We start from the raw sequence: 27,992 nt of genomic DNA, 5'->3' as shown, positions 1-27,992 counted from the left end.
GGCTTTGCCTTAAAGCACAGTGAATATTTCATAAATTCAAATGGCTGAGCTCAAATTAAATTGTTAAAGAGTGGGCACCATAGCTTCCTCGCCAGAGCTTAGCTTCGTCCCAGGTACAGAGCCAGCTAGGGGCATTCTCTGTTCCCTTGGTGCCTAGTCCAGAGGGACTCAGGGCCAACTTGCGTCTCCTCCACCCTCGTGGAAGGCACCTCTTCCCAGGTAAAGGCATTCTCTCCTCCCAGGAAAAGGGTGAGCTGGGGTGTTGGGTTGGCCTCGGTCACGTAGACGGAGCCTGGGTCCGTGCTGGGTCTGGCCCTGTCAAGGTCCCTGGTGGCTTGTTCTCATCACTCCTTTCCAGCTGTACTGTTTTGCTTCTAAAATAAACAGAACTTGATTCTCAGTCCCTGCCCCCAACCCCAGGTGACTAGTGGACATATGGTAGGCCGTGGGCCAGGATCTGCTCCGAGCACCGGGGTGAACACAGCACAACTTCCCAGAATGGCATTTTTCCTAAAAATCTAGGGAGAAAAGATTCTTCTATCAAGAGAAATATGATTGTGGTATGGAGTAAAATGCAAAATCCTACCTGAATTTTTAAGTTAAATTTAGAAGTTAAGGAACTTTTGTGCTTGTTGCTAGTTGTATTCTCATGTATTAGAGGTGCTAGAAAAAATGTTTGAGAAGTTTATTTTTAAAGAAATGGAGAACTGTTGGAATCCATAGGGCCTGTGTTGGACAATGTGTGAATTGTTTGATCAACTATATTTACAATAATTATTTCTTCACTAGGAGAAAGTAGTAAGTTAAACTTGCTCGAATATGATATTCTTCATAAAACATGCCTTAATATCATTGATATCTTTAAATCTTCAAGTTTTAGGATTTTTCAGCAATATATTTATTACTATTCATGATAGAAAAGCAGCTGGGTCTGAATTTGCTGTCCATGATCTTCGATGTCACTGACCACAGCTTTTAATTGTCTTGCCTATGAGATCTCATAAAAGATATCCTGTGAGAATATTAATAAGTAAATTACTGTTAGTCCCCACAGACATTTTTGGATTAGGTTCTGTCTTGCCATTCATATATTTAGTGTGCTTGCCCAGTCCCAGGAGAGAGAATGTAGTACTTTAATCTGTGATATCATTAATTTGATTGGGTACTGACTTTTTTTTTTCCTAAAAGGAAAAAAAATGTATTGAATTGCACCTTACCTCTTATGCCCTATTTGCATGGGTTAACAAACATGATTCAAATATGCTAAAGGTGTGTTTACTAGTGGCATTTCTCTTTGGACACTTCATTTCTGAGGGTTTTTATAAAGAGGATGATTAGAGAACATTTCTTTAAATTTCTTTAACTTCTTCAGAGGAGATTTCGAGTGTGTGAGATCTTCGCATGAGTAACCATATCTCATCTTACTGATTACTGTTCCTTTGGAAACACGTCTAGAAAAATTCTGTTTGTGAAAGTATGTTATCAATAGTAAGGCCAAATATAAACATGAGGTCGTGTTATTCAAGTCCAAGTCACCTGGAGTAATCACACCATTTCAAAAGTACAGGAGCCATCAGTCTTTAATAATGTAATCCTAAATAGAAAATAATTTTGAATGTAAAGTATTCTAGCTCTGTGAATGTGAAAAAGTATTGTTAAATGAAGGCTAGGAACTTTTTTGTGCCTAACAGCGAATTATCACTTGTAAAGTATGCCACTATGTGTATTTTGGGAAGAAAAAAATATAGTGTTAAAATAAATAGTTATGGAGCATAAACCAGAAATTGAAGGGAAAAAGGAAGTATAGATAATCATGTGAAAAATCATGATATATTGTTTTTCTTTGGTTCTTTTTATTAGATAAATAGGATAAATCTTTGTCCTTAACTATTTTAAATTAGGCAAATAGTTCATAGCATTTATTGTATATTCCTGTATGAGTTCGAGTCCCAGCAGCAAACAGGCGACACATGCACAATGGGTATTTGAAGAAAATTTAGTGAGGAGAGCATTCACAGAGGAGTGGCCAGGGTCAAGGACACCAAGGAGGACGAGTGTAACCCTTGGGGGCCAGCAGCGTCCACAGTGACCGCCACGCTTGGGGGTGAAGGAGTAGCTGTAGCTGCAGCCGTGACTGCACTGTCCGTGGAGAAGCTACTGGTGAAATGTCACCAGGGCAGGGAGGGGCTGCAGCTCCGCAGTGGAATGGGGCGGGGTGGGGAATATAGACCCTGCCTCCCCTTCTTTCTCTCCTCCCATCTCTCGCAGGTGCCTCCCAGTGGCAGAGCGTAACTGGAAGCCAATGGGAGGCGGGCCCAGGTGCTGCACTCGAGGTCCGCCTCCTGGGCTAGAGCGAAGGGGCAGATGCAGCAGGAGGGCCCGACAGAAAATAGTGGGCACAGTTACTTCAACACCTATTGCTTTGCAGCCGTTGTTCTCTTTTACCTAAGTCGTGGACTTAGTCATTTCTTAGGAAATTGTATTGGACTCGTCGAAGCCAACCATCTCTGAGCTCGCAGCACAACTGAACGGATTAGAACCCCTGTGTGTGGAGGAAGTACAGTTAATGGCTAATGAGCTTGGACTGTGGAGTTCGGGTGCCTTTCTTCGACTCCTCATTCTGCGACTCAGTAACCGTGTAACCTGGAGTCAGCTTCTTAACTTCTCTGTGCCCGTTTCTTCTTCTGTAAATGAAAGTAAAAATAGCACCCACCTCATAGGATCGTTACAGGGATTGAGTGAGTTAACACGCAAAGGGCTCCGAAGGGCGCCTGGCACCACAGTTAAAGTAAGATAAACATCAGTCATTATTAGGCCTAGTGTCATTTTCTTTGCCCTTGCTTCACTGTAATTGAGTATTCTTCTTTTCCTCTTTTCAGACTCATTAAAGGTTTTATGTTTTACAGTTCTTATACTCCTCCCCCCAACTACATTTGTCACCAAAGTGAAGCCCCAGGTCTCTAGAGCCCACTCCCTCAGTTAAACAAGAAGATCAATAGGCTACTCCCTTTTGAACGTAATTAATGTCAGAAGTTCTTCTGTGATAGTTTAAAGTTATGCTTCTTCTTTTTTCCTTGTGCACAATAAGGAATGAATGGTGGTGCTTGAGAAAGTTACTCCTCTACTACCCACTCCTCCCCCTCCCAGCCCCATCCCAGCCAGGTGGGACAGCGCCTGGATTTTTCAAATAACTCGAATTCACTTATTAAATGCAAAATGGATCAGGTTTTAGGCCAAAATGGACTTAGCTTTATAATTTTAGCATTAATGGGGCTTAGAAAGCGATATTGTGGAAGACATAATAATACTTGTTTTTAAATGCCTTCAAGAGCTTCCAGTGTTGTTATGTGACTTCTCGTTGAAAGACTTAAAGTCCTAGAGCCGGATATTTATACAATTTGCATTGTCTTATGCTAACAGTTAATCAGTTTTAATAGATCTTTGTTCTTTCGTGGGTTGGGTTTTGTTTTGTTTTGTTCGTGACAAGCACATAACTTTTTCACTTTAATAGTCTCTTCCCTGTCATAGGTATTTTTGTTCAAAGGAATGTATTTATGTTTTTAAAAAGAGAAAAGGAAGGACAAAGAAAAAGCTATGATCACTGCCAAATGCCTTAGTGATTTCCACAGTGGTCATTTTTTATTGCTTTATAAGAGTGGTTTGCTTTTCTGGCCTATCTATAAAAGACTAGTCCATAGCTGAGACTGAAGGACAGTTTCAAGTTCTCACCAATTTACTTATTTACTCAATATTTCTTCTACAAAATAAACCAATAAGCAGTATTATAGAAGAGATACTAACGATTCCTTAAAATATTTTGAGTACTGTTATCAAAATTTACAATTAGAGATTACTTAGAAAAATTCTATAAATTAGGAAATTTACAATCAAGGTAAAAGTAAGCTTTTACTTAACAACTTTAGAATGTTAAAGCATTTTATTAGTTAGTTTAAAAACGTTTTAAAATATGAATTTAAAATACTTTTCAGTTAAAAAGATACTTTAAAATCCTCTACCACGCTCAAACTTCATCAGTTCTGATTTCTAAAATAAAAATTTTTTAATTCTAAATTTTCAGTTTATGCAAACCTTCTTCAGTGTGAGCATGTCTGTGTTCATTTTCTACCTGATTAAAAGCACCATTTTCCTTGACCTGTCAACAGCTCAGCTGAGCAGTCAGACCGCATTATTCAGTATCTTGTCTGACATGAGGACAGCAGTCCACAGAGAAAGATATCACAGATTGGTGCCACACTTCGATAAATGGAGACGTTTTATTTTTCACCAAGCTAATTCAATCCAGTTCAGTTAACTCTTTTTTCCCTCTTAAGGACAGATCAAAAAAGGCAGCCATGGATGACCGAGTTGTCATGTGTTTGACAGGTCAGCGTGTGAACATAAAGCGGACCACAAGGGAGGGGCTCTGCCTTTAGATTTTAGACAATGCCCCATACAAGAGCCCTGTCCTCAGAGCTGCACCGGGGATTGCTGGAGAGAGTGTCAGAACACTCAGCTTACATTCAGGTATAATGGGAAAGAGCTGGGGCTTGCTGCGCCCCACACCCTTTTCTCTTAGAGTTGCGACCTTTTCAACTTAATCATCCTTAAGAATTCTCAAACGTGTTTCAGGTTGTCACTGAGTTTCACTTAGATCCATGGGCTAAAGTCATTGGATATTACGTATTGTTTTATGATTTTGATAAAGTCTTCATCTTAAACATGTGTTTCTTAAAAACTCTCATCACAATGAATATGATACCAGTGTTTCGATTTCTTAGTTTAATCATTTCTTCCTGAGACATATAATGAAATTTATACAGTCAGAATATTGTTTATTATTCAAGGATGTAATGTGATGGATTACACTACCAAACATGAAATGTTTAACATTTATAAAAGAAGATAGAAAGTGTGAAAAAATTGCCTCGTTCCATGCACTCGGCCTAAGAGCCTCATCTTTCAATCGAAACCCTTCAGGGGCCCCGTCCCACCCTGGTGCCTTGTGTCCAGTCACTTCGGCGCCCTGCCAGGGCACTGCTGTGTAAGCAGCCCAGGCCAGGCTGTGTGTCTTCAGAGGCCTCTCTCTGGCCTGGCAGACCCATCCTGCAGTAGTGTAAGATTCTGCTTTCCCCTCGAGTCAGGCTCGCCTTGGCTGATTGCTGTGATAGAGCATATCTTTCCTCCATGCGGTCTGAAAATTTAACTGTCACAAGTGCTGTCCACTCCCTCCCCCAAGTGCCGCTGTACCGTGTGCTCGCTTGGCCTGTGGTGATGTGCACTTTCTGATTACTCCATGTGTCCTGTATGTTCAGGGCTTCGGCAGTGCAGGCCGCGCTCACCATGTGCAGAGACCAGGGCTAGGGCCGTGTGTCACAGTTAGGACAGAGTCTAGTGGCAGACACCTCCACCATGACCAGCTGTAGGGCCCCAACGCAAGTTACCCCACCTCTCAGTGGCTCTTGTTTTCTTATTTTGAAAATGAAGATCATACCTATTTTAAAGATTATATTTATGAAATGAATGAATTTGAGTACAGTGCTTAGAATCGAAACTGGCACAGTTTAAGTGCTGTGTAAATGTTCATTAAATAATTTATTGAACATGTTCTGTGTGCTGGTCACTGTGCGAAGTGTTTTACATGTTAATGTATTTAACCTTCGCAGTTGTCTTACATGGTAGACACTTGCCATCCCCATTTTACAGATGAGGGAACCCAAGGACAATGAAAGTTAAGTAACTTGTTCAAGGTCGCAAGGCAAGTATAGGGCAGAATCAGGATTTGAATTCCTACCTTCCAGCTCCAGGGCCCTCAAGCGCCCCTCTGTCAAACCTGAATGTCGATCATTTTGCCCTTGAGATTATCACCACCAGCTGAAGAGAGAGGCGTTTCTTGACCTATCAGAAAACAGCTCTGAGACGATGGCGCCAGGAGAGAACATCCTGCTGGCCCCGGATGCTGACCACCTCGGACTGAAAGTCCGATTGGGTGGGACCCACGTGCGTTAGTGGCTGCTGCGATGGCACCCCAGGCCTAGGTTTACGATATGATAATGTCTTTCAGGATTTTATTTTTGTTGGTTTCTTTTAAGTCACTCTTTTGTCGGGCTCTTGAAACATTGTTAGTGTAGTGACACTAGTCTGTGACCATACAGAACACCATAAAGACGGTGCGATACAGGAAATGAGAAAGTGTGTCAGCCACCTTGGCCTGCGAATGGTGCATGGTAGGTATTTAAAACATTTCAGTCTTTTCTACCATGTCACCCAGCTCTACTGAAATACTAAATTTATTCACAGGAGCTCTAGCCAGAAAAGGTCAGCCACCAGTTCTGGAAGCCAGTACTACCAGTCTTAGTCATAACAATTGAAACCTTCGACGTGAGAAATTCTTCTGAGGTTGTTGTACATGCATGTATGCTCTTTAGGTCTACAGCCTGGGATGTGTACCTGTAATAAAAGATATTTTTCAGACATTATATCTAGTGTCCAGACTTTTCGTGCACACAATCAAAAGTTTAAAAAGTGAATTTCTTCAAAGGATTCTAATATTTGGCTGATAAAGCACAGATACTGTAAAACATATTTTACAGTTAAGTCTTAGGGAGAGGAATAAAAAGGTTCCTAGGACAGTAATGCTTTGTAGAAGTTATAATGGCTAATACTTTTAAGTGCTGGGTAAAATTAAACTTGAATAGCAGCGATGAAATATTTACTCATCAGATGGCTTTGAAGTTTAGCTTCTTTTGGGTCGCAGTCCCCTTCCTAATGGACATGTTTCAAAGAAGAAAATGATTATAGCATTCAGCTGTTTTGTTTTCTTACTCTCTGCATGGAAGATATCCATTTTGTTTTGGTCCAGTTGGTGTTTAAATTTTGAAGACCAGCTACTTAGAAATCACATTAATGGCAGAAATGGTTCATACAATTCTGAATTTATTCTCAATGATAGGATAATGTTTAAAGGTAATTTTTCTAATACCCGTAGAATTTTTTTTTTAAAGATTGCTTTAACTCTTTTACAATCTTTCCAACCTAAATTTATTTAATCCTCCATAGTTTTATATCCGAAGGCCTAAGGTGAGTGTGTGTGTATATAAAATGAATATGTTATAAAATTTAGTTTTATAAAATATCTTGCTATGTAAAATGCTTGTGTTTAAAATGTTTAGAAACTACATATTTAGAAGTACAGTTCTTCAGTTCTGATAAAAATGGAATGGTTTTCCTTCAAAGTTGAAAATTGTCACTGCTTTAGAATGTTGAGTAAATACTGGTTTTCTTCTACATTCTGGATTAAATTTCATCCAAGTGATTGAGGACTTTAGAAATTGTTATTGAAGTGTTGGTTAAAAATATTCTGTTTTTATGTTTCCTCCCACTTGGGCTACCATACACTTTTAACATTTATGTTTGTCTTTTATTGCGCAGTTTTCACATGAATCCGACAAGCAATGAAGACCTCAGGAAAATCCCGGTAAGTTATAGAGGGCGTCCAAGAATTACCAAAAAACAAGCCACAAGCAGGCCTTATGTCTGGCACACATTTCTAAAAAGTCCTCCATCCCCTTAAATCCCTTAGTTACCTACAGATTATAGATTAGCATGATAATTTGGGGAGAAAGAAGTAAAGCAAAATTCAAACTTCATTTTTAATATATAGTAGGGCGTGACTTCTGTACGATCTTTGGAAGTTCAGGTAAACATTGTAATTGAAGCTGACTTAGAATTTACATATTTTGTTTGCAGACTGTTTAAAATTAATATGAAAGCTGTATGTCAAAGTCAACATTTTAGCTATGAAATAAGAGCATGTGGAGAAAACTAACGTTTTTTGTTGCTGGGACCAAGATTGAAGAAAGTATAAAACTGCATGTTGATATTCAGCGATAGGGAAAGCATTCTGGCAAGAGATCCAATTAACCAGGAAGGTATTTGAGAGAAGCTTTAGGACACCTACCTTCCTCATCAGAACAAAAACCCAGGATATTAATAGGCTTGGTAACGACCAGCTAAATTAACTCACATATTTGGCAAGCGTTGTTTGGATATCTTAACTTCATATTATTGTTATTTGGAGTCCAGTTTTGGATCTCTGTTTAGAGTTTCATTGCCTCTTCAGTCAATTCAAAATATTTTTAAACCTAGGGAATGAGTTGCTTTATAGAAATATGGGCACATGTTCATGGTAGAAAACTAAATTCTCACTGAATAACAGAAATAGAGCCTTTATTCCAAGATGCTGGGTTGCTGTTTGAACCATCTGTCCTTAACGTGTGTGATCCAGATGTGTAATAAGAATTTTTTAAAGCAATAACATATCACAATTTTCTATGATGTGATATGCCTGGAAGAAACCATGATAGAGTGTAAACCATTCTAAATGTAGTTATTTCTTTAAAATTGTAGAAAATGTTATAGAGGCAGAGGACTTTGTACTGTGTTTGTGCTGTTTTATGTAAATGATTTGTAAGTTTTTATGTTTATAAATACTCAAGTCTCTATAATATGGCAGTCTGGCGAGAAATGTCAGAATATATGAAGTCAGCCTTTGATCAGATAGTAAAATGAATTCTATCAGGCGGTTACTTAATCTCAAACAAAATGCAACATCAAAAAACTGATTTAATGTGCAGCTATTGTTTATTAAGTAACCTTAATTACAATTTCTATGAGCTTGTAAATGTACTTTTCCAAATCTTGTAATTTATTGCTGTAAAAGCATCCTTAGAATTCTTTAAAGAAATAAAATGTGAAAATTGTTTTAGTTAAAGGATTTAAAGGTGATAAAAGAATCCTTGATGTGTGATTATTTTTCTCTGGAATACTAACTATTCTAAGTGACAGTTAAGGGATTACTAGGTGTCGTTAATTTACTGCAAGATACAATTAAGAGGAGAAAGCTCATCCTCAATACTGATCGTTTTTGAGGGAAAGTATTTGAACAATTTTTATGGCGAAGATTATAAGATGTTTGAAGTAATTTACATTAAGCTCTCCAATAATAGCCATCCACCAAGTTATTTTTTCCCCTTCTGGACATAGTATTTTGTAATTAAGTTTGTATGTCTTATATGCTAGTGCCAACACCTGTCTGTGAAAGCAGTGTTTAAACAGGAGCAGTAGCCAGTTGAAAGGGCAGTGTGAGCTCTTTAAGGCCTAATTAAGAACTGAAAGGGAGATGAAGGGAGTAGGACAAAAGATGTGAAAGTAGCTGCGATGATATTCCCAGAGCAAAGTTCCTCATTAGAACAATAATGAGATGATCAGAGAATGCCAAGTCTTCATCTTATCTCTCTCTCTCCCCTCTCGTTGCCTTGGATGTCAGTTACTGCCCCACCAATATTTGGTTACCAGGACAACCTTTCTTTAAATCTCCAGTTATTTTGAGTCCCGATAATTTGCTTTTGTCTAAATTTAAATATTGTAAAAATATATATATATACATACACATTTCCTAGTTTAAAAGGCTAGACTGCGTGTAAAATCTAAATCTAATTGTAATAAATCACTAATAATTCTCAGCCTTTTGCACAACTATGTTATTTAAAATTCTGATAAGAAAACTTCACGTAATAACTCTATTATTCTCTCACCTAACCCCAATTTTCTTGGATCTGCATATGGAGATTTTTAACAGAGTTTGGGTAGGAATGAAAAAGAATTGATTGTGGAAGGGGAAGAGAGAAAAAAAATTTACATTACATTTCAATATAAGAAGACATCTTAAAAACATATGTGCCATCTATATGGAGTGCTGGAGGGAAAAATACTGAGTACTTAGGAATCCCACTCTAGGTTGTTTGAGTCTTTACCAGTTTGGATATTTCTCAATTTTAGAAATTTTTCCAAGAATAACATTAAAAGTATCTGTTGAAAAAAATAATTTTTATATTTGTCTGAGAGTTTTCCTCTTTAAGCAAAATAATTTTTGTTACCAGAAAATATTTTAATTTTCTGTTGTATATATTAATGTTTATTATTTTATTTGGAATTATATTAACAAACAGAAGAACATGTATATATATACTTATTTATTGAGTATAAATTTAAGAATCTTATGCCTAAAATTAAAAAGTTTACATGATTTTCAAATATGGGATAAAATCTGGAACTAAGCATAAAACTGTTTTTAATTATTTTCTTTTCAGAATATAGTTTATAGTACATGTGTTTCTAAGATGTTTTCCTGCCTGGAAACTTGATGCAGAAATTTAGGGTAAAATTTTCACATAAAAGGACAAGCGGAAAATTTATTGAAAAGGTCAGAAATGTATTTTCAGAAACTCTGTCTGTACATAAGTATTAGATGGTTGTAGGGGGAAAAGGTCTGTACATTCTAAAAATGGCTATAAAGTATTGGACAATATTCCAAGATAATAATTGGTTCTTTACAGATTAGATTGTTAGATCAGTTTATGTCATTTAATTAATTTAAACTATTCATATCAAAATAAGAATTTTTGACATGACTATCCTTGTTGTCTTTAGAAAAATGTTAAAAATATTTTTAACTACATTTATCTGGTAGTACTGGTGTAGTACTAAATATAACAATATAAGTTTATATTATCACTTAATCAGTTTGGAGAAGTCAGTTTATAAATGTAATTTGATTAAGATTAGAGAGACTCAGAGCGATGCGATTATGTTAAAGTGGGGGAAAAAAACAAGTCAACCACTCAGTAATGAATCTCATTTAGCTTAATTTCATTACTCTCGACAATTCTCCCAAGAATCCCTATTTTCTGTAAATGTTTTATTAGAAAAAGGAAATCACAGTAATTGGACATTACTACTATTTTACAGTGCATTTCAGAATAATCACTTTGCACACCAGGAAATTTTAGAGTTAAAAGGGACCTTGGCGAACATGTCATTTATCAGATAAGGAAAGTGAGACCTGGGTTGATTTCTGTCTCAACTCTGTACTGAGCTACTTGGGTTAAAGTAAGAAACTTTAGCTCATTTTTAATAAATTAAAAAAATATTTATATATACTTACCTCTGTAGTATTGCCTTTTATATAGAAATCTGCTTTATGTAATTGTTTAATTATAAGTTTTATATCTTTAAACTACTCATGACCAATTACATAAACTAGTAAATACATGAGAGAGAGTGTATGTTCAGACTTAATCTTATGAAAGATTAACGATCTGAGAGAAAAGAGAATAAAAAGTAAATCAACACTGGTCTCCAGAATTGTACTTTAATTGTTACAGAGCAATATCCTGAAATATATTTAGGGACAAAGGTAATAAAGTTTTATCTGTCCCATTTTGTAATGCTAAAATGAAGTAAGTTGTTTTAAATGTCTTACGGAATTTAAATTCCCTTTAGCATCTCTTACTCATTCTGTTAATCTAGTGGAGGGTCTTATTGGCCCTCATCTTTAATATTTGAGTAGCATTATAACTAATCTCAGCCCTTCCAAGTGATTTTACCCACTGCTGCCATTTTAATTTTCCTAGAACTTAGCTTTAATCATATCTTCTCTTAGAAACCTTCAATGGCTTCCTATTTCCCACAGCAATGAGTCTAAAAGTCCTTGGTAATAGCATTCAGCATCCTTGATGGCCTTTTTCGAACCTACCATTTCGGCCTCTCTGCTTCCTGTCCTGACCCTCTTTTCCAGCTGGGCTCCTCCACTGATTACCTGTTTGGCCGCTGGGCCTGGAACTTCGTTTCCCCCTTTGAACGAGCAGAGCCCACTGCTTGAGGTGCCCATTATGAATTTCTGCCTAGTGCGAATTTTACCTTTGAAGGCCCAGTGCGAGCTATATCATCTTCACAAAACGTGGGTGATTCTATGGGATTAGAGAGGTTTTTCTATCTTGAATTTTCCCCTTTATCCTGGAGAAGGAAATGTGCTTCAGTAATACTCTAGCTTGATTTTTCTGGTGCTGGCAAAAAAGTCTTGGTGCCTATAGGAGGAGAGGGTAAAAAGTTACACTTTGGCTTTACCAGTGAAAAATTCTAGACACGTAGCAAATTAGAACAGATCCTGAAAGTGAGTAAAGACAAATTCCTATGGAAATAAAAGGGGGGGAGGCTTTCTGCATTTGTCAGTCCCCGAGCTCAACACTCCACCGAATAGATTTGATACTTAGTCTGAAAGAGCAAGACCAATTTCCTCGATATTTTTGTTTTATTTTCATCAAAAGCCAAATGGATGCATTTTGAAAGAAAATGGTGAAAACCATTTTAACTTGTTGAGGTTAGTGAAAGAACTATGTATAAAAAGGCATAAAAACGCTACTTTATATTTGGACATTACATTTTACAGAATGAAAATCTAATTACTATACACTATAAATAGATGACATTATAGTGCCTTTTTGATTAAATTCCTGTGAAATTTTTTTTTACATTAGAATGCTTTGTAATAAAAAGGAATTAAATCAGTGCCTTTTTAAAATTTATATATTTATATAGAATTTTAATCAACAGAATAAGGTTAACAAAAGAAATAGAAAGTGAAATGGAAGAGAATGTAGATCTACTAAATTCTAAATAGTAACATAATCACAGTTGAACTCTGAGTTTCCTGATAACCAAGGCAAAAAGAGAAATAAGTTATATATATTTTAGTACTATCAGAAGGAAATAAACTAGTTACTCAGGGGAGAAAAAGCTCTGTTGCCTCTAAATTAAAATAGAAGTTGCTCCCCTGGAGCTTCTTATAAGGACTCATGGATTTAATTCTGAATGCCTTCAACGTTTCATAGTAAGAAGCAGATTCAATATTGTCGCTTCTTGTAACTGTCTCCAGTAAAAAGGCAAAGGCACAAAGTTAAACTGTGGTTCAATGGACGCACTTCTGAGAGGACTAATGTCTAAATGTACAGTTTTCAACAGCTTCTTAGAATTCATCCAAGTTAATTCTTAATAGTCTTTCGTTTTTATCTGTTTATATTTATTATAGAACATTTTATCTCTTAAATTATAGGTCAGTTTTATATTAGGATGTTTTCCACCATGTAAAAAAGAATTGTGGAAGAATCTAGAATTATAATCAAGGCCTTGGTGCTTCTGACCTAGTGCTTGTCTCAGAACTGACTGGTCATGCTATGAACTGTCAGGTTGGTGCTAGCCAAGGACAGAAAATCTTGAGCAGGGTTTGAAAAACCGAACGTTGAAGTTCAAAATGATTCTGACTTTGTCCCTGATTTCCTATCTACTGGAGTGACAGGCTTTATCCTGTTCTAGGACAGCAACCCTTTCGATGCCACCGCAGGCTATCGTAGTCTGACCTACGAGGAGGTGCTGCAGGAGCTAGTGAAGCACAAAGAGCTGCTCAGGAGAAAAGACACCCACATCCGGGAACTCGAGGACTACATCGACAACCTGCTCGTGAGGGTCATGGAAGAAACGCCCAGTATTCTCAGAGTGCCGTACGAACCGTCCAGGAAAGCTGGCAAGTTCTCCAATAGTTAATAAGCCAACTGCACCGCATTTCTGATTGGGGGAAAAAAGAAAGGAAGAAAGAGAGAGAAAGAAAGAAGAAAAAGTCATTATTGAAAGACACTACACTTTCAGATTTCTTTACATACTCCATGGTCAAAAATTGTTTTTACCTGTGACTATTGGCAGGGACTGTCAAGAGTGACCTTTGAAGTGAGCTGAATACCTTAAACTTTGAAAGTGAAAATGGGCCAGATTCTTGATAAAGAAGCAGTTCCTTAGGATTCACTTAGGTGCTGGAGCCAGCCCACTGATGTGCTCTGGGCCTTAGAAGTGTCTTCAGAAGTATGTGACTTATTCCTCAGGAATAGATTTCTCATAAGCAGAATTGATACCGTGGTTGGTTTCTTAGCATTCAATTTGTAGACATATATAACTGCAAGAATACTGCTCATTATAAACACTACTTAACAAAAAGTTCATGTTTTATATACATAGCTACGTACATGGATATATGTTCATGTATCTATATAAAATAACATGCGTATACCTCATATATACATGTTTTTAGAACATTTAAAAACAACTGGTTGCCTCTAAAATTAGGATACCAATTTCTGAAATTGAAAATGTGTGCTCTATTGATGCAAAACAAATCGTCATCGCTACTACAGTATTATGGTTTGTGTGGAAAAGCTGCTTCGGGTCACTCTTGACTATATGAACCTTAGTGTCAGAATAAGCTGCTACTGTGTATTATTACAGCATCAATTTTTTCCTCTTTTTCCAAAAGTAATGCTCTAAAGTCATTTTTTAGAGAACGACATATTTTAGGAAACTTCATTAATTTCACAACAGCATGGATTTCTTGAATTCATTTTTTATCTTCACATTTGAGTTTTGTTTAAGCTATAAACAGAAGATAAGCTAATATAATTTGTTGAGATTCTGAATGCCTTTAAATCACTAGCAAAGAAAATACTAAGAAGTGAAATCTGAAGGTTTTTGTGTTTTTTTTTTGCAGGGGGGACAAAGGTGATTGTCTGATGCCTCACAAGCCAAAGCAGTGAGCAAATTCTAGGCATAAGGAATTAGGCTTGGTTTCAAGTTACATAAATAGTAGAGCAGATGGTTGCATTTGGGTCTTGAACCAAAATAACAGTTACTAAAGGAGGAGTGAATTTTTTGGAACAGATCTTTACTAGCATGACATGGTACACTATTCTACATCCATCCTTTAAGAATTATCACAAAATTACAACAGCTTTTTTTGTAAGTCTGCTTCCCCAAAATGTTGATTACTTCTGTGAATTATCTTTGTACATTTGTGCAAAATTAGCCTGAAATTGAAAATGTAAAACAATGGTTATAAAAATCTTACTGATCATCTACTGCTATTTTTTACCTTACAAATTTCTAAAATGCTTAATATAAAACACTGAATATCTGTCTTCTGAATTTAATGCAAAATACACCTGTATACGGAGACATATAATCCCCCATCTTTTAATGAACTGCATTTTTGTCTAATACTGATCTCTGTTAAGACCCATTGGAAGTTAAATACAAAGCAGGTATAACAGTTTTGCTCATTTTAGTATTTGGAATCAGGTTCTACTTGGCCAAGCTTATATTCAATTCATAAATTAAAATCCCTTGTATTTTCTGTGTTTTTTGAGTTTTCCTATAAGAACATACATTTTGGAATTCTTGAAAATTTTCCTCAAATACAAAAATAATTTCTGAAATGAAGACATGGAGAAGGCAAAATAGCCGTTCCCAACTTTTTCCTTCACTTATATATTTCTGTAATTAACCTCAAAATCTGATGTTGAGTTTTATTTTCTCGTTTGAGGTCTTAGTAATTATTATCTTTTAGCATGGTGTCATTTTTAATTAACATTTGTTAAATATTACAAAATTCTTAGCATTTGTTTTTCTGTTAGTATAATTGAAGCTTTTCTTACATTTTTTTAAAATACCCCAATCCATGCGTTTTTAGTATTATAACAGATTATCTGCAGATATTTTAATATGCAGTGGCCAGATTTGCTCTTTATAGAATGAACCAAGATGTTGGTTCTGTATTGAGGACGTTTCACGTGACTACAGCTCATTAAAAAGTGTGGCTCGAGTACTGCTATTCTTTTTATAAAGAAATTCATTTTTATGAAAAAATTCATTTTTAAGGAGAAATTCTTGTATAAAAACTGTTAAGAATTAGACTTATCCATACATGATTGATTTGGTTATAACACAATTAATAGTTTTATCTTTAAACCTGAGACAAGAATTCTATCGAAAACTCAATTTGCATTTATCACTGCCTGAAAATGTTCTGTTCCGTTGTTTATGAATTTTTACTCATGACCCAGAGCAAAACATGTATCTTCTTAATCGGTCAGTATAATAACCTAAAAACGAAAAGTAAAAATGAGTTCCCAAAGTGAACATATCAGTGTTTCGGCGTGGGAAGCAGCGCAAACAGAGTGGTTTTATTTTCGAGCATCGTGGAAGAAAGGCCAGAAAAGATCACCTTAAGTTTGTTTTTCCAAAATGTAACTTTTCAACATATTCTATCAGTATATTTCATTAGTAGCTTAGAAATGGAAATAAAATATATATACTCATTAAATAACACGCAACACTATAGACTTATAAACAGATTTTACTTACATGCTTTAAAAATACATGCTGAAAACTTTTTCCACCAATGAGGATTTTTAAAAAATTGCAGCATTGGTATTTATCTCAAACCTATCTTAACATACTTCTGTTATGTAATTAAATCCTATTATTTTTAAAATACTATATTTTATAATCAGTTTCCCTCCCGGTTTCAAAATTCAGTTTTGAAACTACTGACCGTACTGTCCTACCACGTCTGTGTCAAGTTTCATTTATTGAATACCAGGGTCATATCTTAGGATTATATATAAAATGACGTGTCACCCATTCATGAAAAATGTTTAAGTATTGCTTTTGGCTGCTACATGCTGCGTTGAGCCTAGTTTTGCCATTCTCCCACAAATGTGGTATTATCCATAGATTATACATAACTGTATCTATTGCTTTTGGCAGTAAATGAAGATTTCGTTGTAATTTTCCAGCTGTGAAAATGTCGCCTCGTATTTAAAAGGGTTTCATGAATGGAAACCTAAGTAAAACTCAGCTCATTAGGGACAGACTTGCTTCCCTCACTTCCTTCCATCACCAACTCCGCTGCCCTCACAGCCCCGCTGCCTGCCACCCCCATAAGGCTCATTCTTTAGTAAGGAGACTCCGAGGTGGGGGGAAAAAGGACTCTCTTTAATGTGTCTAGTAATTGTTACACTAGCTAGAGCTTTTATTTCCCTCTGTAGCTTTTTAGGAAAAGCAACCTACCTTGGATTTGTAAGTCAAGCGGAAAGTTTTTGATGTCCATGTACTCATGTGTCTCATAGAAATGGTACGTGTCACTTGTGTGCGTGTGTGTAAGTGAAGTGTAAAGCATGCTTATTCATTTGATCTCTTTGAAGTACGAGGGAAAGGATCTCAGTGCTGCTGGTTCGAGATGGGAGATGCAAGGGTCTGTCAGCACACATTGGAAAGCCCCCGTGTTCACAGATTCGTAACTTTAATAATCCAGGTGCGATTATTGGAAGTATTTAATATGCAATAGGTAGCACCTTAACTCATTAATCTGCATATGAAGGGCTTTCTGGTGTATTTAATAAGTAGTGTGGGAAGCTCTTCAAGCATTAAACTAGAGTTGGCATTTTATTTCATTTATTTATGTCAAAAAAAAATCCACTCTTACTATGGAATTGAAGTCTGTAACAGATGATGTATTGGGCCTATTAATCTTCGAAGCTTCCAGGTGGTTTGTATTTGAAGGTACAAAAAAATGCTGCAGATCTAGAAATATATATATTTAGCAGGTATTTGAAAGATATCAACATTATTTATAACTGAAGAGTATTATACTTATTAAGTAAAATGCTCTGTTAACTTGTGTACATTTTTACAGGTACAAACTCAAAAGTATGTAAAACATTGCATAATGTGACAGTTGTATAATTTATGTAATCTGATGCATGAATCAGAATTTTTATACAATATATGATTTATTATAGTTGATTAAAGTGTTTAATCTTAATTCAATTGTTGTAATTTCTTATTGCAGATGAAACAGCGCGGCATTCGCATTTGTACGTGAGTCCCTGTCTTTTAAAAATACTTAGGGTGCCTCCTGTTAGGTGTATTGCAGCAAGTATTCTGTAAGACCTGCAAACCCTTTTCACAGTGAAATCGTTCAGAAAATTCATTCAGAGGAGAGTTTCTAAGTACCTTAGAGTGGACATTCTCCAGCAAATGTGGAGCTGTGGTTTGGTAGATAATAACATTCGAGTGCTTATATTAGGCTAAGGTCTGTCTGTGCGCAGTGTTTTCTCAACACAGCGTTCAGGTACACACCTGTCTATCTGAGGGCAACAGGAATCTGAGGACCCAGGATGTGTGTGTGTGTGTGTGTGTGTGTGTGTGTGTGTGTGTGTGTGTGTGTGTGTGTGTGTGTGGGGCGCACTGTATTAGGCAGTTGTATTCTAGATTGCGAGATGTGATCCGTACGTTGTCCTCCCAGGCACTGATCATACACATTGGGACATGGGATTTCTCTGCAGGCCAGAACACCGCCCTCATCTCTAATTGCTCTCAATATGGGGGGCAGGGGGCATTTAGCCAATCCCTTCACTTCTTGCAGTGCATTTCTCTGTCATTCTCCTTCCAACCTATCCTCAGCACACACATTTACTTTTCCTTAGTCTACTGAGACAAAGGTATTTGGGGTAATTTGGGAGCAGAGAGCCGTTATTCTATTAAAGGGGCCATTTTTCAGATAGATTTTGTTTTAATGCAGTGCCTGTCTCAGAAATGTTTCTGTTCAGGTTTTCATAGTAATGGGCCTGTGACCTGGAAGCCCAGAATTCTTCCATTTTTTTCCCAAATAATTTTACATGATAACACAAATATCATACTTTTACATTTTTATGATTGGCAGTTAATATTTACGAGCGACATTTTTACGTACCTATAATTACATGAACTAAAAATGCTTGATTCCGTTTTTATACTCCTTATACTGCTCATGCTCTAAAATTTGATTCTTGATGGTTTCATCATTTCTTAGGTATAGTCAAAAGTCAGAATTTATGCTGGGAAGCACACAAACAAATTTCTCTGTCAGAGGATTTTAATTTATGGCCCAGTTTGTTTCAATACTAGTACCAAAGTTTGCAAAGGATTTATTTATTTTTAATAAATTAGAACTTAGTAAGATTATCACCATTATATGTCATTCATGTTCCATTATTCCTTGATGAATGACATAAAAGTATATAAGACTGAGACTAGAAGTTATTTGCAGTTCCCAGTAAACTTTCTTATTTGTGCAGAAATGTTAGTGCAGGGATTGCAAACTCGAATGTTTGTTACAGAGCCAGGTACGTGCGGCGGATGACAATAAGGCAGTCCGGGTGTCGGAGAGTAGGGATTACTGGGGACAGTGGCAATCTGGAGAGCCCCTCCTCCTCCCGTGAAAGTGGGCACCAGCTGCTGGCTCCAGGTCATCGTGGCCACGTGGAAATCAACGCAAGGCCAGGGTTGCTAAACGTGATCTTTCTAGCTATTTGTGTGGAATATGATTTCCAAATGTTAGCACCGAATTCCTTTTTTTTTCTTTCAAACAAAAAAACTGAGGGCCAGCAGTTCACAATCTCTTTAGCGAGTCGCTGTTTCCGACGTACCAGCTGTCATCCTCTTCCTTCCCATCCTCACGGTGAGAACAATCCAGGGTATGGCCGGTGTTTACTTCCCCCACAAATGATATTGTGCTTATTCAAAAACCGGGTTGGCCGAGGGGCGTATGGGATGTGCGTGATGTGTGAGACAGAACCACAGCTCAAGACTTGGCTTAGGGTGGGGGCAGGGGAGGAAATCGTCATAAACCACATGTGATTTGGGACACTAATCACATGTGGTCACATCTGAGGGCCACTGCGGTAGTGTTTAGAGTATTTTACAGTGTTATCTCAGGATCTGTTACATATCTTTTTGTGTGGTAATTAAGATTTTTCAATATTTATGATGGTCTTGCCTTTTGGTAAAAATCACACAAAAATCAGTAGTGTCCCAAATCACATGTGGTGTATGACAGTTTCCGGTAATATGAAGTCAGTGTGTTTTCATGTGCGTGTGTGTTTGTTTTTTTTAGGGTATAAAATACATATTTCAATTAAAATGTAGTGGCTGTTGATTCCGTAGTTTGATTTTGTACATCAGCCATTTAAAATTCTACACGCTTCGTGACGCTGCAGATCAGGGCAGGGGGCGGTTTAGGTCACTGGTTCTCCAGGTGTGGGGACAGAGCAGCGGTGCCAGCATTGCCGGGAACGTGTTAGAATGCAGATTCTCAGGCCTTGGTCCAGACCTAGTGAATCAGAAACTCAGGGCGGGACCCAGAGAGCCTGTTTAACCAGCCCTCCGGGAGTTTCAAATGCATATGTAAATTGGAGAATCATTGAAATAGAGACCCCTCCCCCTCCTTTTTTGTCTTAGCTTAATGTAGTTTAGAGAATCCTTTTTTTGATTTAATGTAACATTCCTTACCAGTCTTGAATTTATTTATGAACCTGTCTTTTTTTTAGTTTTTTTTTGATGACTATTTGTGTTTTAGAGAAAATCTCCAGGATGAAATTTCACATGGGTAGAATGTTCCTAAGATACCCACAGTACATTATACAGAGCAGATAAATAAGTAACTGTTGATTCATTGATACGGTATACTTTGCTTGTGCAGTAAGATCTGATCGAGAAGGCGAAAACGTGCAGGGCCCTTAATGTAAAACTTCCAGAATGTCTTCATTTTGTCCTGACTCGACTGTGCCACGTTTGGTTAAGGAGGGCATCTTTCTCAGCCTCACGGAGGCCTGTACCTGAGGTAACAGATATTGCTGTAGAGGAGGAAGTAGAGAGTGTAGCCACATATGGAACGTGGGAGAATAAAGTTTTGAATATATGTGTGAAATTGGGTAATGAACCTTAATATAACAAACGAAGCCAACTTGTGACTTTAGGTGAGAGGTTTTACTTAACAGGCGCTTTGTAACTTTGCTAGTTAGAATCATTTTGTCAAATCGTTCATTAAAAAGCTTGCATTCTCACAATCGAAACTGGGTCGAGTTCTAGAATGAAATTTAAAAGTCTTGTTAGATTACATCAAATGTTAGAAACACCAAATGATTAGGAAAAGGCCATTGCACGTTCGGTTAAGTAACGTAATTCCAAATAAGGGCGGCATGAGAGAGAACGTCCAACAGGAGAGCATTTTGTTGGTTTTTATTCCTCAGTGGAGTCATGGCTGGAACATTGACAGTGTAAAATGGATTCGAAGCCATCTGAACACCACCCAAAGTTGTTGGGTTTGGGTGCTTTTAATTTTTGTTTGTTTTAATCATCATGCAAACCCCCAATAGAAACATCTACATCCAACATTAGCGGGTCATGGAAAGAGAACAGATCATGAAAATCACAGCTGTTTTAGAATCCTCGATTTGCATCTGTAATTTCAACCTCTTTCAGCAAAATTTTGCTAAAGGTAGTCTAAAGAGTGATGAATTTGGCTTATGAATTTCCTTTTCTAGTTACAAAGGAGAGTCAATGAGGGGTAAAATGGCAGAGAATGCCCCTGGAGTTGGATGGAAAAGACTACAGTAGGGCAGGCTTCCTGGTAAACTAGTTGTCAACCTCCGTCAACCTCAAATTAATTTAGATCACAGTCTATGAGACCGTATGGGATGAGCACTTCGTTTAAGAAAGAATTCATTTGTCACAAGCCATTGACTGATGCAATAGCGGCATTTAATGTTTTTATGTTTACATTTAAAAGTTTTTTTTTTATTAATGTGCTGTTATTGAACATCTTTCATGATTTATAAGCTGTAAAATATTTTAATCCTTGACTCATTTGTTTACCAAGCTTTTCACTTAATGCTATATAATATGTAGCACTTGAGACCATCTGTTAGGAATATTTGAATAATATGCACACTGTGAAGATATGTACAGCAAATAAAGCACAAAACACATGAAATATTCAGAAAGACTTTGTGAAGACAATCCATGTATTTTAATTAAAAAAAAAAAAGTCTGAAATCTAGCAGTAAGTCTTTCCAAAAATGAAGCTCTCTTCTTATTCTGGGCAAATTGCTGTGCTGAGATGGCATTAAGATGTCATTTTGACTTTAAGTGAGTAGCTTTTAAATAAAAATATTGGTATTAATACTAATTTGGACTGTGCTTATAAAGAGCTCTTCAGTAAGTGAGAAGTTACTACAGCAGTGAAAAGTGTAATGTTTGGTAAAGCAGGCCAGAGGAGGCTGTGACTAGGACAACTCGGGTGCCTTGGGGTCACCTCTGGAGGAAGGGTTTGGGGAGAGCTTCAGGTTAAATTTGGGAGTCTTGAGAAAACACTGAGCTGGGTGCAGTAACTGCAGAATCCTTGGCTTTGAAAGATGCTTTAATCCTGTTGGAGCTTGAGGCCGTTTGTTTATTTTTTTATTTTTTTCCTTTGGAATTGGTGGAAGATGAGGGGAGGCTGGCATCACGTGTGAGTGAGTCCCCTAGAGCAAGGACCGTGTGAAAGATTGAAAACGAAGACACTCAGCTGCATGCAGACACCTAGACGCTCAGACCACCCACCTTCGGGCCTGGAGTGATTCTAAGGAGCCTCACTCACCTCCACGGAGGTTCGTTGTGACTTGGGGGTCACTGGATGCGCTTTGGCCTAGGCACCTCTCATGGTGCCTCCGCTAAGAACATCCCAGAATGCTACATACATGGGACAAAATTTAGTTTCCGCCGGACCGAGGGGATGTCCGGTGGATTGTTAAGTCTTAATCCTGGCTCTCACTCATCCGCGGTGCCTCCTCTAACTGCTTTCACCTCTTGTGTCTTGATGCCTAGACCAGACTTCCTTGGAATGAAACCTCCTCTTTCTTCAGTGCTTGCTGCTTGTTGGTCTCACAATAGCGGAAGTGACCCCACTTGTGGGTGCCCCTCACACATGCAAAGCACGTCTCCTGTCAAAAGTCATACCAAGACCACAGCACTGTCACCCCATCTTATTTCTGATTGGCACTGCATACATATCAATGTTTTAGGGTATCAGCGTATAATTTCCGCCTTTTGTATGAGCCTTGCCTTTCAACATTATTAAAGATTCTCTAAGTATTTATTATCATTCACCTAAAATAATTTGGGACTCTCTCTTCTGTTGGCTCCCTCAGACTGCCAGTAGTTTGACGAATGCCTTTCGGTTGTCTTTGCGCTAAGTTCTTCCTGTTTGTGGAGTGAACTGATGTACTGATGTGTTTAACAGCCTTCGCCTAAGTTACTCTTTAGTTTGACAACCTCTAGTATTTGGCATCTAGTAATTAAATTAACTTCAGTATACATTTCTAAATGGTAAATTTACTCTTACCTTTATGATTTTTATATCCATACTTCTTCTTGTCCTGACTCATTTAGTTAATCATGTTGAATTGTGTGTATTTTTGTAAATACCTCCCATCTTTTGTGGGCTGAGGCATCGTAGGAATAAATTTTTTTCCTCTGGCATTTCTTCCAATCCTGCTCATTCCGTTCTGTGAAGAGACGCCCAGGTGATCTTCTCTGACCTCCGGCAGACGTCCATCTTGTACATTTATTTGCCCTTGTTTGGGGGGGCCTAATATTTATTTTATGAAAACATACAATGAGTTCCTGGCAAAGAGTTCGAGCCTCTTGTCATTGTAGCCCTGACGCGGACACCAGCACGATGTCCGGCATGTAGTTGGCGCTCAGTAAATGTCGAATCAATGGCCCAGTTATTTTCATTAAGATCCATATGTTTGCTAATATCTATTATACATAGTGATGTTATCTTATAAGGGAGCCCCCTTTAAAATGAATGAAATAAGGGTTTTTAACAGGCAGTGGGAGTTGGACCTAGAGGAGCAATGATTGCTGCAAAAACATTGCCAGGGTAAACTGGGAACAGGCAGAACTAAGCCTTCGCCTCGAGTGGTAGTCTATCAGAATTCGATGAGCATGTTTAATCAACGTCCTCATCCATTCCTTTAGTTTGGTGAGGACTTGCCCTACCCTACTCGTTTACTTGCCTGCATGCCCCGCTCATCTGTATGCATACTGAACAGAATAAAACAGCAGCTCACCTTTGCTTTCCTGCCACTTACAGGTCACATGTCACATTCCAGGTCCTCAGTAAATGCACGTTAGAGAACGACGAGGAGGGAGGGCGCAGTGGCTGGTTCTTTGAAATATTGTGCAAGAAGGTTTGACTTTGCTGCGTGCGATTTGGGTGGCAGCATGCTGAGATTTTCATTATCTGCACTTTAAACTATTGCGACCGTGGTTATTACAAAAACACTGTGTCCATTGTCCTCAATGAAGGGAGGAGCTCGCATTCTAATTTGACTTATATTTGTAATTAATGAGAAAGAAAGAAACTTTGAGTGGCTCCTAAGTGAAACAGGGAGTAGTACATCAATCCTCTTCTGGTTAGGAGTCTTATGGAAAGTCTAGATATAAAAACAGTTTTCTTATTATCTCATGATATAAAAATAAATGCATCATTTTGATGAGGACACAAAGCAAGATAGGATTTTCTGACAAAAGTGTTTAAGATATATGTCTTTCATTGCAAAGTCAGGAAAAACGAGTCCAAAATAAAGCCTCAGAGCAGCATGGTAAACAGATTTCATCTTGAGTGTAAATTGGTCAATTAACAGTTGCTGTGCTGTGTCGTAGAAGTTGGTGAAGACTCCTCTGAGATCGCCCATCCATCCATTGATCCAATCCAACATCCATCATCCTTGCTTCTACTCAATAAACAACACCTACTATGTGCAAAGCTCTGTTCTAAATACTAGTGATACAGAGTTGAACAAAATGGACCAATGGAAACAGTGCTGTTGAATGATGTCAACCAAGGGCTCATGAGGTCCATGACGTGCCCCCTTCCCCATTTTTTAAAGAACAGTTTTGTCTCTTTTGAGGCCTATTGAAATTTAAGCAGTTAAGTACTCTTGAGTTAATCAGAGCGGCACAAACTGATAGCACTTAAGTATTATCTTCTTGTGAGGGTAGAACTTGAGTCATCTGATGAATATTGGTCCCTGATAATGAGTTAATAATGGATATATTGGGATAGCATAAAGAATTAATGATACGTTCACATTGCGATTTTTCCACGGTTCTCTTAGTGAACTCATGAATTTAATTTTGAAAAAATGTAGTTGAAACCAGGGAGATGTTCACAAGCAAGATTGGGGGAAAAAAGGTTATCTCTAGTATAGAAACACTTTTTGAATAATTAAAGGTAGCTGTACCAATGGACTAATGTTATCCTTTTCTGTCTTGCAGAGAACTCATTGTCATTTTCCAGCTGGAATTGCAACTATATCATTTAGAAATGAAAGTAACTTTATTTAAGATATACTCTCATCAACAGTAATGACACATGAGTTCTTTGGTTTGGAGGGCAAAAGTACCAAAGCTCTGAAGAGTTGTATAGAAGAGGATTTGTTTTTTTCAGTAGCTTCTAAGTTGAATAAAATAACTGAAAAGTTTTCAGACCCAGGATCTAATAATGTCTGATTTAGCCCTTTTATTGAGAATAATTACCTTCTCAAGATGAAAAACAAACATCAAAGCAGTAGGAAAAAGATGGGTCAAATCAATAAATGGACGTAAGGCAACCGGATGCCATCTGGAAAAAATACAAATTCCAAACCACACCTCACTCTTTATACCAAAACAAATTCTATAAGGATTAAAAATTTTAACATAAAATGTGAGAAGTTCCAAAAAATGTGGGGATTTTTTGGTTTTGTTTCTTAATAATTATCTTAGAGCAGAGAAGTCCTCGCTACTCAAGTCACAAAACCAAAATGCTGAAAGGAAAAGATATATTTGACTACATAAAGCTTTTAAAACATTAGAACAACGATAAAATACTATCAATAGTCAAAAAGCGAACAAAGGGAAAGGATTGTAACACGTATGACTGACCATGCCTAATTTTTCTATTATAAAGAGACTTCATATACCCATTAGAAAGAGATGAACCATCAGGAAAATATCAGAAGACTAATAGGCAGAAAAAGGAATCTAAAAAGCCTTTTAAACTTATGCAAATTAGAAAAAGACTATATGCCATGTTTTACCTATTGGAATGCTCAGTGGTGTTAAGGTACAGGCTTTCTGGGATAAGGGGGACAAAAGAACTCTCATGGGTCATTGGGAGTGTAACTCAAGACAGACTCTTCGGAAGGCAGTTGCATAATATCTGTTAATATCTTAAATGTGTACCCGTTCTGATCCAGCAATGTATCTTACAAATATTTTGGAACATATATGAACATGCACTTACCAGAACAATGACTACAGCACTGTCGATACTAACAGAAAACTGGAAATCGATAAACAATTCTTGGTATCCGAATGGAATACTATGCAGTACATAAAATGCACGAGATCTGTATCTAAGATGATAGGCCAAAATACCCAAGGTACATTGTTAATGGGGAAGGAAAAGGCAACATAAAGGTGTGTGTGTGTTTGAGGAACATTCCTGGAAGCACATAGGAGAGGGTGGTTATTTCTGAAGGAGTGGATATTTGCTTAGGAGACAGATTAACTTTTCATAAACCCCTGTGGTCTTTCAGTTTTTCATCACACGCACAAGCCATTTTCAGAATTAAATAAGGTACATCTTTTGACCAGTTTCGGGAATATTTGACTATTATCTGGTTTTTGACTAGCCACCCTTTACGTAATTTGGGGGTCTGCATTTGGAAAAAAAAAAGATGTAGAGAGCCTCAAGGAAACTGCTGCCCCACCGAGCTGGTGAGGGAGGGGTTCACCATCTGGCTAAGAATAGGAGTCAGGCTCCTCCATTTTCAAAACTGTCATTTTTCCCACTCACACATCTGGCGTCCAGAGCGCGCGGGGTCCTTCCCGTTTGCGCACAGATCCCCGTGACCCAGGCTCGCCGTGAAGATTGATGCTGCGTCTGCTGGAGAACCTCCGTGGAGGGTGCTGCCCATCATGCTCCTCGTGATAAATTTCCTACAGAATTCAGCTCAGGAGTCGCCGTTTTAATTTTCTGTGTGAGCTGGACAGTTCAAGCTCTAGAATTCAGCATCTTTACCAGATTGCTTTAGTTGCCTGGGATCTTAGCATAAAATTTAGTGTTCAGTTCATAACCAGGCATTTAATAACCATGTTATTGATCTGGTTGTGTTACCAAAATATTTATTGAAAGTTTTTTTTTTCTTTTCTTTTTGGTAGAAACCATGACATCCACATAAATTGTTAAAAAAAATGAAACAGTTTAGTGCCATGCCGATGAGGACTTTTTCTGTCACATATATAAAATGGAGACCTTTAAGGCATGCTGTCCTAGAAAAGACAATATCTCTCATGTAGTATTCTTGCCAGAGATGTTTCCTTTGAATCTAATCATGAGAAAACAGACAAATCCAGAGTGTAGTGCATTCTAGTCAGTTATCTTAAAAAACTTCACTGTCATGAGAAAAATAACAACAAAAAAATTTGCTCCAAATTAAAATAGTCTAATGAGACATAACAGATGTGTTGCGCAAATTTTAGATTCTGGATCTGTAAAAAAAAAAAAAAAAAAAAAGCCAAAAAAGATATCCGGGAAACATTGAGAACATCAAATATGAACTATATATTAAATAATATATAGTTTTCCTGGGTATGTAATAGAATGGCCACGTTATCAGAAGTGCATGTTGAAGAATTTAATAATGAAGCATTTTGGCGTTTGTGACTTATTTTAAAATGGCTCAGGAAAAAGTACATAACTAGAAAGATAAAGCAAATATAACGAAACATTTATTTGTAAAGCGAAGGATACGTGGGTATGGAATGTATTGTTCTTTCAACTCTTCTATAAGTTTGAATTTTCAAAAGCAAAAATGAAGAGGAAAGAAATCCGATTTGACTCATAAAATCATACTATTTGCAAACAGCCAAAAAAAAAAAAATTCGTATGAAGAAAACAGACTTTTTAGGGTATTCCCCTTTACTTTCTGCCATACCTCCCTGATTGAACATTTTTCCCTAGTATTCCGGACACTCTTTTTGTAATGTCCCTGCCATTCCCAGTTCAGCTGGCCTTCTTCAACTAACGCAGGCAGAAGAACGGGCCGCCCTGCCCACCTGCGCTCTGGTTTCTGCCAGCCTCCTTGACCGGCCTTCTTTACACCTTGTTCTGGCCGCGAGTGTTTCAGTCGGAGTCCCAGGTGGCTTGTTTTTCTCAACCTTTGCCCCCTACCCGGGCTTCCTCACTCCCCAGGTGTCTGCTTTCAGACTTCACCGCCCCCCCACCCCGCCCCCAAGCCTTTGTCTAATTAAACTGAAGTGGTGCCACCTGGCAAAGTCTTTCTTCCTGGGCCTCTCTGGGTGGGTTTTTTTGTTTTTTTTTTTCCTTTTTTCCCCTCTGGGGCTGTCATGCATTTCTT

The 27,992-nt window shown here is 37.5% G+C and overlaps 1 protein-coding gene across 7 annotated transcripts in view; it reads left to right on the top strand.

Moving 5' to 3' along the window:
• Positions 1 to 17,542, top strand: part of RAB11FIP2 (RAB11 family interacting protein 2) — a 35,522-nt gene extending 17,980 nt beyond the window's left edge. Inside the window, exons 4-7 of one of the 7 annotated variants that reach the window (XM_036222433.1) lie at positions 4,384 to 4,524; positions 7,429 to 7,474; positions 13,210 to 13,417; positions 14,429 to 17,542. In XM_036222433.1, the coding sequence (XP_036078326.1) occupies positions 4,384 to 4,524; positions 7,429 to 7,474; positions 13,210 to 13,417; positions 14,429 to 14,451 (418 nt within the window). In that variant the 3' untranslated portion in view covers positions 14,452 to 17,542. The other 6 variants (XM_016142515.2, XM_036222434.1, XM_036222435.1 and 3 more) reach the window with 6 other exon arrangements.
• The last annotated feature ends 10,450 nt before the right edge of the window (positions 17,543 to 27,992 follow it).

The sequence above is a fragment of the Rousettus aegyptiacus genome, unplaced genomic scaffold (genome assembly GCF_014176215.1).
Source record: "Rousettus aegyptiacus isolate mRouAeg1 unplaced genomic scaffold, mRouAeg1.p scaffold_m13_p_6, whole genome shotgun sequence".
Taxonomy (NCBI): domain Eukaryota; kingdom Metazoa; phylum Chordata; class Mammalia; order Chiroptera; family Pteropodidae; genus Rousettus; species Rousettus aegyptiacus.
The sequence above is the reverse complement of the archived record's forward strand: the minus strand, read 5'-3'. Positions and strand labels throughout refer to the sequence as shown.